We start from the raw sequence: 12844 nt of genomic DNA on the forward strand, positions 1-12844 counted from the left end.
TGACCCGAGCTTTTTAGGTACTGCTCCTACTCCTCTACATATCCGTACCATTCTTTGCTTAGATGAGCGTAAAGCACTGTACATGTCGGCTGCGGAACCCCGCACTGGCGTTGAGCTAGTCTTTAGTATACGTACTTACTCGGCGCGCGATCAGCATTCAGGGTAATAATATCCCATATACGTCGTAGTCTCGTCAACCCTAACCCTAGCCCTAACAATTATGACAGATCGACCTACAACATCAACCTCAAGGGCTCATACTACCTGAGCCACTCGAGGAGCTCGACCCATTCAAAAGTTGGTCAAGCTGTCGAATAGCTCGCCTTTGTAACATAAGCCAAGCTGTTTCCTCGATCCTGGCGCTTCCCCGCAGACCATAATGGGGTCTTTACTTGTTTTGAGATCGAGATCAAATATAATAGCTTGGATTCGGTCAGATCTTTGTCGGGCGGGGTCGTACCCAAATTAATCCTCGCGCCCGATAGAGCGACCGAGTTAGCTATATCTCTGGCGGCGGACATATGTGGAGCTGCCCATCACAGGATATCACTCGCTCCGGGTGAAACTTTAGATATAATTCTTTTTTCTAGATTTTTGGGGGGAAGGCGAGTCGAGGTGGATCGTTTATTAACAGATATACGCACGTACTTATGTATCAATGCAAAAAAATCACTTGCAAGAGATACAGACTACATATACTTCTCTGGTAGGTATATCTGGTACCAAGCCCCCAGCGCGCGCTCGTTATCCGAACGAGGTTGTGCACACACGCACACGCGCGCTTGGGGGTGCGCCGGGGCTCTATTTCTGGCGTGTATATTTTGGTGTCTGTCTGGTCGGCGAACTGCTACTACTAACGGTCGCCGCGTGAGCGGGGGAACCGGCGGGGGTGTGGGGGCTGGTTTGCGATTTATTAGTGCCCATGGACGGCGGTAGGACGCAAATAGCTGTGATAGAAAAGACTTGGTACGAAGCTTTTATTTATCTAGGAGCTCCCCCGGCCACATATATCAACAGCTTCTATATAGTGTATCTGGTGTAAGCGTAATTAACGGTGGAATGGGGGTATATAAGGGGCTGAGCATATAGCCAACACGGGTATGAACCCAGGTAAATTGGGAGGAGACATGGATAAGGGGATAAGAGCCTTAAGTCAACTTGTATTCCTCACCTTTGTTCTAGAATAAGAACCGACTCAGACGTAAATACACTTCGGTGCCACATACACCGCGCCGGAGCCCCAACGGTTATAGCGAGACATGGACGAGCCTGGATATCTTCAGGTAGCCGCCGTTATCGAATGCTTATCTCGAAGCCAATACCATCTGCTAGCTTCTCTGGGACGTTTTCTCTATCGATATGATATCTGGCCAGGGTCCATTAAGCCAAACTACCAGTTTCCTCACCGGTATCCCGTGATAGAATAAACCCACTCCCGCCGAGCTAGGTAATAGGCGACTGCCTGCCGAGTCTGCATGCATGCCCGGGGAGGAGGTGGCCAGTACGGGGCGAGTTGACAGGAGATGGAGATATCGATTCGGTCCCGTCAGTACATGATCCGGTGAAGCCGTCTTACATTGTCTGTCGACCCATCCCGTCCCAGTATACAGCGATATAAAACCCTGGAATCTGCACTCAGTCTCCTATAATGCTGTAGTGACATTCGTTAGCTCGTGTCTTCTTTTCTCTGGAATCCGGTATTCCTGTCCTCTCATTTACGTCCCGCGATACTGGTATCGAATCCACGTTCCTTTGATTTGTGCTGAACTATTGAGCGAAGCAATATCCTCTCCCTTAATCTTCCTCAACACACCAATGCCTACCCGGCAAAACCCCTTCGCAATGAATATCTTCCTCTCCCTCCTCCTCCTCCTCCTCCTCACCCTCCCCCTCACACTCTCCGCACCCGCCCCCGCCCCCGGCGTCCGCCCCGACGTCGTCGTCGCCCCGAAATTCATGACCCTCGCCAACACCTGCAAAAGCAGCTCTACACCGCCCCCGGCCAAAGCATCCTCTTCTACGGCCGCCCACCACAGCCCAAGACCGGCACGCTGGAGATGAAAGACTTCATCATGCAGACGTTTGTCAAAAAGTCGCCCGGCACCTCGCTCGACTACCTCATCGAGCGCAACAAGCTCTGGGACAAGATCAACGAGTCCAACCCCTCCGAGCGCCTGCAGTGGGGCTCGGCCATGAGCCACGTCTACACCAACCAGGCGTCGGGCGTCGTGCGCGTGCTCGTCGGCGCGAACCCGGGGACCGTGGAGTGGTACAAGAGCTCGGTGTTTTACCAGTTTGAGCTTCCCGAGCTCACGAAGGCGGGCACGAAGGTGACGCAGATTGTGATGGTGAATGCGGCCAAGTTGGAGGCGACGAAGGTGTTTTGGACGCCCGGGAAGGGGCACTGGGGGAAGGGGGGGAAGAACGCGGATAAGACGCCGTTCGACCAGTTTGTGGCGCCGGGGGGCGCGAGCGGTGCGGGCGGTGCACATGCGGCGGCGGCGTGTAAGAGAGCGGTGGGGCAGGGGTGCAAGAAGACGGGTGGGAGTGCTGCGAAGGCGAAGGCGGGCGGGAGCACTGCGGTCAAGAAGAAGACTGCGGCTCCTGTGGTGAAGAAGGGGCGGGGGAAGGCGTAGACAATTGACATGCACCGGTGTTGAACGCAATATGAAGGTTCAAGAGCAACAATTAAACCCCAGCGCGAGTGTAAATAGAGAGAAAAGCTAGAGATCTATTCAATATATATACGGATGACCTTCTACACGTAACAGATGAAGCGCGTGGTGAATCAATCGTTGCTAAGTAATTACATGTAACGAGGTTCCGATATTACCGAGAGATAGCTTATGATTGAACCGAGCGCAGGCGGGAAGCAGCACCGAACGGGCTGCCTCGAGATCCAGGGGGCAGGAATCGTTGTCATATGTTTCTGAGCTGGCTACATTATATGCTATATATATCCCGAATCACTCATTTGCTTATCTCAAAGGATCTATTGATTTAATGAATCAATCAACCAATGATGATTTCGTTGATCAACCGAGCGAGACACGTATATATACAACGTTAATCGCGTTTCGCAGAGAGAGAGAAAAGGCCATACATGTAACTATAGCGCAATTGAAGAGTGGGAGCAGCATGACAGAATTCAAGTTGACGGGAGGATACGCGGGATGCACTTACTGGGATATATCACGCGGCATTTTAAATCATAGGATATCACTCGTCCCACGATATCTGCTTAAGATGTCCTTGATGCGAGGCCTCGACCTTCCATCATGAAGCCATACATATCATGTACTGCATGGTGAAGCAACTTTGATATCCAGTCATCTTGAGCCGGTCTTGTTACACGGAGAGCAGGTGTCTATTACGATACCTAGGACGCGTGCCAAGAGAAGAGGCGCGCCTTGGCAAACTCGGTCCGGGGAATCGTGAGCGCACGTACGGAGCATGATAAATTGAATGAATTGCAAGTGGCAGCTGCAAAGCTGCGGGAACAATTAAGCAAAACGATTTTCCCGTCCGCACCGGCCGTAGCATTAATCGACGGCTCTTACTTGTTCCATAAGCATACCGACGGAGATGTGGTACGTCGAACGATTTTCTTACCGGCCTAGGTACGTACTCACCCGTCCTTCACTGACTGCATGTACATATATACCTATCGATCCCCTCGGAGGTCGATCAGGTTCAATCAGTATTTGTCATGCTAATCACATGCACATATGAGAACCTTGGGCATGAATGCATATATGCACACGGTTTGTTTATATCGATATATCTAGGTCTGATGATCATGAGATGTCGAAAATTTATTACTGTGAGGAATATTGGCCTGACCGCCGAGGGGATCCGGGATCGATATCGATAGATATATATATCGCTTAATTATCATTAGTCAGTCGGTAAAATGCTATCCCTCAAGGCTACATGTAGTGCCAGAAGTTCGACTTAATTTTGCTAATACAATGGATTCTGTTGTGGTCCATAAGTACATACATAGATAGTAAATAACGAATTTCCATAAGCCATTTATTTCTATATTAGGTGTCAGCATTGACAGACTCAGGGATACATTAGCATTTATATCAACAGGCAGGCCCGTTTCGCCAAGCCTAGCAAGATCGTAGCTTAGGGCGTATCAATACCTGCTTGTTTGTTCACAACGCGAATAACAGACCAGCTAGAGACTGGAGTCTAGTAAAGCACCATACAGAAATCTCAAATCATTACATGTTTTCCAATTTCAAGCTATCCCGTGGCCCACTGCCCAGAAGGCATCGAACGTACCCCACAACTACAACTACAACTTCCGTAAAGGGTTGATCCTACATGCGGGGCCTCTTTCCCGGTTCAAGCCTTTGGGGACCACGAGGTGCATAGATTTGAGTTGAGTAATCTACTATATAGCTGCGGGTCTATCCAAAAGGCTTTAACATCCATGCATCGATCTTATGATGTGCGCCAATGATCGGCTGGCGCCGGCGATGCAGCATTTTTCCTTTTGTAAGATATTAGTGCCCTTGTGCTCGTGAATTAAACCCATGTGTTCACATGTGCCTAGAGTGCATATATATCGAGTGGACATATAACTAGCTCCAACCAACCGCATCCCAATCATGCACCCAGAGACATGGTTTCACACGCCATATGCATCCGCAGCCCGTCTCGTCAATCGTCTCCTACCTGGATCATCTTCTCCCCACCCACTATATCGGTACCGAGCTCCCCCAGATTAACTCATTCAAGCGGGGTAATCTGCACATACACCGGCCTAGTTTAAGCATGTCGGGAAAGCGGCAGTTTGAATGATCTACAGTCATGCAATGAGGGCCCTGTACACCCGCAGGAAAAAAGTGAGGAAACAACGAGTAGCGTGACAACGAGTGCATCTAACTTGACATCCCCGCACCCGCAATACAGCCCTACGAGTATTCACTAGCCATGCCTTTTGACAAGTCAGGAAAGCGAAGGGAGGCTACTCTGAATGAAAACATAAAAGTTATTGAAGCCCAAGCTAGGTGTAACGGCAGCTATGTATTTCGGCTAGGTAATAAATTGGAACGAGACGAGGAGGTATTGTGTAGTGGGATTAGGATTTGTAATGGGGATTTCTGTTATGTCCTTTCAGTTTCTGTTATGCGGAGGTATTAGTCATCATCGGACTATGGTTGGATATATAAGGGGGCGTTGTCTTGTGCTTTTATTTGTTTTCTCTCCTTCCTTCTTTCTTTACGCAACCTCTGCATTCTACCCGCTCGCCTCTGGCTCGCAGTAGGATTTCTTCCCCCGAGATGGAGTTATACTGATTCTCGAATTGCTTCGGTCCCTGAACTTCCCTCGCTCGACACCCCCCATTCTTTGTTCGTTCGGTGCCCTCACGGGACGCGTCCACCGTTCACCCCTCGCCAAACCAGCGGCTACTCTCGAAAGCCGCCTTCGCCCCTCCTTACTTTCACTCATCGCACGAGTGATCCCACACGTCGGGTACGCACACTGTCAGTAATCTCTAGTCAGCGAGAACCTACTGCCAAAGCGCTCGACAGCCCGCGAAGTTAGCGACCTTACGGTCGCGAAACTATCGTCAAATTTTTTACCCGAGGTCCCGTGACCTTACCCCTCTTTATCGGCCTTAACCAGGCCACCCATTTTTAACCGAGGCGGCCCGCTCCCCTCACCCCAACCCAACCGGTCTCCGAGACCACCCCTCAACACAATACGGTCGGCACTTTCGATTGCGACCCCCATACATACTGAGCCTTCGGCTCACCCCTTTTTGCATGTCCCCTCCAGAGGACACCACTTCAACTACGACTCGGGCACAGTCTTTAGCCATTGCTACAGGGACCGACGACCCCACCCATTCTTACTTGACCTACCGGTCACCACTCCTCAATTCCTCGCTGCCTGACAACCAGAAGCCCGAGGACCCACACTCGACCCACCCCCCCTCGTTTTCACACCTGACGCTGTTGCGGTTGGCCTCTCCTGCCTTCGTGCGCGTGGTTTCCCAGTCCTGTTAAGGTTCGTCCACAGATATGACACCGGGAACGTTGGTAATGATATCGTTTCGATTGAACACTACGTTTAGGATTGTGCTCGCTTATGTAGTTGACGGAGAAGTTTGGGGTTCATTCTTACTACGGGGAGGTTTCTTTGTTGTCGCTTAGATTCTGCTTACCTGTACCACTTGTTATTTGCGCCCTCTTCGTGCGTTGTTTACTTTTATTTATGTACGTAGTTCTCGTAGCTGCGGTAGTTAGGTTTTGTACTTTGTTTTTTGCTTTCGTGTTAGTCGGTGGAGGTTGTAGTCGGGTAGTTAGGTGTGCGATAAGCTTCGGCTTCTAAGCAATATAAGTTTCTTCTTCTTCTTCTTCTTCTGTATTTTATTCCACGAATATTACTTTTGTTCTACGCTAAGTCATAGGGTTTATCTTGGATCCTTGATCAGGATTGAACCATACCATAGTCTATAGTCCCGAATCCCTTGATACTACGTCCTCACCTCGATTGTATTCCTTCGCACTATAGTCCCTCATTCATAGACCCACGTTATACTAGGGAAGAGTGGTAAAAGCTGCATTGGGAAAATATATATAACATCATTGACAGCATTCCAAAGAGAATTGCAGCAGTAGTAAAGAATAAGGTAAGTCATGAAAAGTGGTAAATATAGTTCAGAGGCCGTATTATCTATTCTGTATCTCATTGTATAGTCATATTACTTCTATTCATTTTCATTTTCACTTTTTCATTGGGGTTCAGATTGATTGCACTCATTGTTTTCTCCCTTTTTTCCTACGGGTGTACAATATGTTGCATGACGCTTTAATTTTAGATCAATTTGAAGAATTTGGGCTTTGAATTCAGCTAAAGGAGAACAATCTAACAGGAAGCTACTGTATCCGGTTGGTTTTGGCCAGCTGATGCCCTGTTCAATCGATATTGACAGGGAGGAATTATCACAGGTTTCTACACATACACGGTATGATTCTTCATACCTTGAAATAATAGCTCGCTGAATAAATCCGAGTTTAAGGTTTTCATTTGATCCCCTAGAAAGCCAATCTCAATTGACCTATATAGCTGGCCATCTTTCGAGAATCACAATGAATGAGGGGATTGTTCAGGCCAGCTAGTATTGTAAAAACCTGTGCAATTGGTAAAGGGTGCATCGTAGTCGGTCAAAATGTCTTTTGATTTAAGCCCGCGGTTGCAGATCTTCCTACAGCATGGTTCAATGGGATGAGTTAAATTGCGGAGAGTGGGATTGAGAGTACACATGATCCTAGAGATTTCCACACATTTGCTTACATTGAGAAGGAGAAATTCAGGCAAAACTTTACCGTCAAACCGGTAAAAACAAAAAGGTTTGCAGAAGGCTCAGAACACACTTATATAAGCCAAAGATAAGGCTTTTATTTGATATACATAATCCTTTTTTGTAAATAAGCCTACTGTAAGTTGAAGTTTGGTCTCAAGGGGACAAGTATCGAATATTCCGCAGGGTATGAAGGGGGTAGTAGAGGTCGGTGTGGGAACCTGTAATAGGGGTACTGAGGGACTCTAGCATTGATAAGGGTCAAAAGGACAGGAGAAGCAGCAACATGGTGGTCTTCTTGAGTAAAGAAAAGGAAATAATATTATATAGTAATAGACAGCGTAGGTACAGAAGACGTTGCGTATTGAAAGAAAGAAGAGAACGAGAACAAGAAACGAGAACAAAACCTCCTAATATACCCAAGGAAATTCCAACGATGACAAATCCAAAGTAACTCATACACCTATGACCGACAGATCCCAATAGAACCCAATAGAATCTTTCTGACTAATCCAACTCCTCGTAACCGAGTGTATTAACTAATCGATCTATGAAGGTAGCCCCTCCCTTCAAGCGCGAGCTCCTGCGAGCCTTAACCTTAACCTTTCCTTCCAACGGTACAGGTTTGTAGGGGTAACGTGTATGAAAAATATCAATGGTAGCGGTATTATCGTGGTATGCGGCGGGTTCCCAGGTAGGATCGGTTTAGTCTGTCCATTTAACAAAATATTGCAGGCCGTTATTTTTTGTTTCCTATAAGTCCAGGATTTCTTTAACCGCAAACTCCTATTTCTGTTCAACGATGATAGGTAAGGGTGGTGGTTGAATTTGCACAGGAACAAGATCATTTGCAGCGGGTTCTAGCAACGATACATGGAAGACGGATTGTATTTTCATGCTCCTAGGCCAGCCGATTCAGTACGCATATGGTGATATGATTTCTTTGATGGGGAACGGTTCCAGCTTATTCCAGTCTAACTTTCACTCAAGGGGGCGAATAGCGAGTATTCCGCAGGGTACGAAGGGTGTAGTAGGGGTTGATGTGGGAACTCGAAATAGGGGTCCTGAGGGACTCTGGCATCGGTAAGGGTCAACGGGACAAGGGGAAGCGAGGCGGTGGTTTTCTTGAGTAAAGAAGAGGAAGATAATATTGTATAGTAATCGACAGCATAGATACAGAAGACGTTGCGTAGTAAAAGAAAGAGAAGAAGAACAACAAGAAACAAAGACGAAACCTCCTTAATATACCCAAGGAAATCCTAGCAATGATAAATCCAAAGTGACTCACACGCTTATAACCCACAGAATCCGATAGAACTAAATAGAACCCTTCTGACTAATCCAACTCCTCGTAACTCAATGTATTCATCAGTCGATCCATGAAAGTAGCCCCCCCCTTTAAACGTGAGCTCCTGCGAGCCTTGACCTTAATCTTCCCTTCCAATGGTCCAGGTTTGTCGGGGTAACGTGTATGGAAGATATCAACGGTGGCGGTATTATCGTGGTATGCGGCGGGCTCCCAATTGGGGTCGGTATAGGCTGTCTATTTAACAGAATATTGCAGGCCGTTTTTTCTCGTTTCTCTTGAGTCCAAGATTTCCTCAACTGCATATTCCTCTTCCTGTTCGATGATAATAGGCAGGGGTGGTGGTTGAGTTTGCCCCGGGATAGGGTCATTGGCAGCGGGGTTTAGCAATGATACATGGAAGATGGGGTGCACTTTCAAACTCCTACGCAGGTCGATTCGGTACGCATATGGCGATATAATTTCTTTGACGGAGAATGGTCCTAGTTTCTCTCCAGTCCAACTTCCGAGAGTTACGGGTGGTTCGGATGTTCTTTGCTGAAACGAACACCATATCGCTGATATTTTACCGCGGAGCTGACGTTCCTTTGGTATTAGCGGCCTGCTCTTGTTGGTCTTGCGCTGTGCGGATATTGAAATGCAGGTGTTCATGGAGTTCCTTCATCTTCAAAGCAAAGTCTTTAGCATTGAGGCTTGGTGGGGTCCTGTCAAGCGATTTGATCGTCACTGTAAACTGAGGGTGGAAACCATCGTTCGCAAAGAATGGTGTAGCTTTGGTGGATGCGGAGACCTGATTATTGGCGGAGCATTCTGCCATAGGGAGCCATTTTACCCAATGGTCCTGTTGATAAGAGACAGACCCATATAGATATTGTTCCATTACGGCGTTCAGCCTTTCGGTTTGGCCATCGGTTTCCGAGTGGAAGGTGGTGAACATTCTGGCTTCAATGTTGAGGTGTTTACAGAGAGCTCTCCAGAGCTTGGCTGTAAATTGTGTGCCGCAGTCAGAGGTTACATGTGTGGGTAGCCCATGAAGCTTCCATATATTTCTCAGATATAGTTGGGCGACGTCTTCGGAGTTGACGGTGGTATTACAGGCCAGGAGATATCGCATCTTTGTTAACCGGTCAACAACTACCACAATCGCGTTGTACCCTTCACTCTCCGGTATGCCAGTGATGAAATCCATTGATACCTCCTGCTATGGTTGTTCAGGAATCGGTAAAGGTCGAAGTACGCCGAGTTTCCATGGGTATTGGGTTTGCTTCGTTGACAGGTGTGGCAGTTCCGAAGGTAGTGGGCAATATGATTCCGCATATGGGACCAGTAGTAGTCTCGACTGATGAGTTCGAATATTTTTTCGCGTCCAGGGTGTTCAGCGGAGGCAGCGCGTCATGGCAAAGTTGGAGGATTCGGAGCTTAAGAGGGTCGTAGTCAGGTACATATATGCTGCCTCGGTAAAGCAACCGGCCTTCAACCTCGGTGCATTCGGCGAGTGATATGTCCTTTGATTGTCGTTCACCTTTGTTCCGCATATTCAGTATCTTTGATGGAAACAGGTCAGCGCTATATCCTTCATCGAATAGTCTATTCAGTGAGGCGTTATTTTCAGCGGGCTCATTTGAAAAAGAACCCACCAACAAACTTAGCTTTGCATCAAGATTCTCTTTCTTCAATACAACTTGACTCTGGTGTAATTGTCTTTCATCCCACTCTCCAGGAAGATCTCTTGATCTTCTTGTCAACATCTCCGGTTTCACTCCTTGTTTCCCTGGTCGGTACTTAATGACAAAGTTAAACCGTGATAGTTATTACGCCCACCGGGCTTGTCTCCGGTTGAGTTGTTTAGTACGCATAAAGTATTCGAGATTCTTATGATCGAATATGACGACGATTGGGTGTGCAGCCCCTTCAAGTTCCGGTCGCCACTCCTCAAAAGACCGAATAATTGCCAGTAGTTCCTTGTCGTAAATCTCGTAGTTGCATTCGGCGGGGGAGTGTTTTTTTGAGAAGTATGCGACGGGTCAAAGGGTACCATTATCATCGTATTGGGAGAGTATACCGATAGAGACATAGTCGGATGCATCGGTTTCCACGGTAATTACTTTCTCTGGATCACAATGGGGAAGGATGAGAGTGGTTGTAAAGGCCTCTTTCAGGGCGTTGAAGGCAGTTTGGGCTTCGGGTGTCCATTCAAATGATATGTCCTTACTTGTCAGTCTTGTAAGGGGGGAAGCCAGTTCCGAGAATCCACCTATGAATCGACGGTGAAAGTTAGCGAAACCTAGAAATGCTTGCACATCCTTAACTGTTTTGGGCACGGTCCACTTCTTCACTGTCTCCACTTTCCTCGGGTTCATTTTAATACCGTTGAGTTCGATAATGAGGCCGAGGTAGGTGGTGGTTTGTGTATGAAATTCACATTTCTCTGGTTTCAGCAGTATTCCGTTTCTTTGTAGGGCTTCCAGGACTTTTTCGAGGTGTACTTGATGTTTCTCGAAGGTGTCACTGTAGATGAGAATATCGTCATGGTAGGCTGTACAGAACATATCAAGGTAGTCACGGAAGCAATCATTAATGAAATGTTGGAAGATGGCCGGCGGATTGGTAACGCCGGCGCATTAGTAAAGCCGAAGAGCATCACCGTATATTCGAAATGTCCATAACGCGTACGGAAGGCTGTTTTTAACTCTTCACCCTCAGCTATTCGGATCTGATTATACACTTAGCGAAGTTCAAGTTTGGTGTACCAATTGGCTTTGCAGACGCATTCGAGAGTTTCCCGGATTAGCGGCAGCGGGTAGCGGTTTTTGACAGTGAGTTCGTTAAGGCCACGATAATCGACACAGAGGTGGAGTGTTCTATCGGCTTTTTTAACAAATAGGACAGGGGCACCGGCAGGTGAAGAGCTATCCTGAATGAAGCCTTTTTTGAGGTTGTCCTGTATGTGTTGCTTAAGCACAATGAGTTCCTCACGGGACATACCATAAAGTGGCCCAAACGGGGGCTCTTTTCCTTCCATAAGCAGTATCTTATGGTCATAGGGGCGGCGAGGTGGCATTTTGTTAGCGAACTTCTGATCTATCATCTCAAGAAACCTCTTGTACCGGGTCGGGACTTGGTTCCTCCAGTCTTCCTTAGGGGGCTCACCCATGGCTTGGTCTATTTCCTCGATAATTGTGCTGAAGATTTGGAGCTTATCCCTCCAAGCGAAGCGGCAGAGAGCAGCTTAACTGACGAGGTGGAAACGGGGTGGTGGTGCAATCCCTCTAATGGGAACGGGTATTGCGGAGGAGTTGCACTTACGCTTGCAGTATTTGGAGTCGAACAGTATGCTATTGTCCTAAAATCGTAATTTGGCGTCGTGTAATTGAAGCCAAAGGATTCCGAGTACAAGGGGGTATGAGCCGAGTTTGGTGAAGAAGAAGGGGATAGTTTCATGGTGGGAGTCAATTGATAGTGGTAGGTAGCAGAGGTGGGTAATCTGTCCGGAGGATATGGGCCGTCCATCGATGACTTCAAGAGTGCGGGGTGATTTAAGGGAGAGAAATGGGAGGTTGTTATAGCGCAAGAATGTTTCATCAATGAATGCGAACACGGAGCAACTGGTATCAATCAATGAGTGGGTTTGAATGGATATTTTATTGTTTACAATTTTACACGAAGCAACAAAATGATCCCCATCCAATTTATCCTCCATACACGATATAGAGAAGCCAGAGATAGAGAATGCAGACAAAGGGGAAACATTAGAAGGTCCCAGGCAGGGGACATTAATTAAGCCTGGGACTACGGAAAACCCGACTTGGAGGAGGCGGGACTAGCGATCGGTGGTGTAAGGCAACTATGTATTTCGGTTAGAGATAAATGGAAATACGAAGAGGAAGTACTGGGCAGTGGGATTAGGATTTGTAATGGCGGTTTCTGTTATGTTCTTTTAGTTTCTGTTATGCGGAGGTATTTGTCATCATTGAATTAGGGTTGGATATATAAGGGGGCGTTGTTTCATGCTTTTATCTGTTTTCTTTCTTTTCTTCTTTCTTTACGCAACCTCTGTATTCTACTCGCTCGCCTCTGGCTCGCGATAGGATTTCTTCCCCCCGAGATGGAGTTATACTGATTCTCGAATTGCTTCGGTCCCTGAACTTCCCTCGCTCGACACCCCCCATTCTTTGTTCGTTCGGTGCCCTCACGGGTCGCGTCCACCGTTCACC

General features: G+C 47.5%; 2 protein-coding genes across 2 annotated transcripts; one reads left to right on the plus strand and one right to left on the minus strand.

Moving 5' to 3' along the window:
* Positions 1-302: 302 nt before the first annotated feature.
* H6S33_012697 (uncharacterized protein) lies at positions 303-521 on the minus strand (the record flags this gene model as incomplete). The annotated part of the gene is made up of 1 exon (XM_044844076.1): positions 303-521. One exon carries the CDS (start codon positions 519-521, stop codon positions 303-305), a length of 219 nt encoding a protein of 72 aa, XP_044695346.1.
* Positions 522-1842: 1321 nt separating this feature from the next.
* On the plus strand, positions 1843-2636 carry H6S33_012698 (uncharacterized protein; the record flags this gene model as incomplete). The annotated part of the gene is made up of 2 exons (XM_044844077.1): positions 1843-1923; positions 1983-2636. 2 exons carry the CDS (start codon positions 1843-1845, stop codon positions 2634-2636), a joined length of 735 nt encoding a protein of 244 aa, XP_044695347.1.
* Positions 2637-12844: the final 10208 nt, after the last annotated feature.

This window comes from Morchella sextelata (genome assembly GCF_020137385.1).
Source record: "Morchella sextelata strain SCLS chromosome Unknown scls_8, whole genome shotgun sequence".
NCBI classification, from domain to species: Eukaryota; Fungi; Ascomycota; class Pezizomycetes; order Pezizales; family Morchellaceae; genus Morchella; species Morchella sextelata.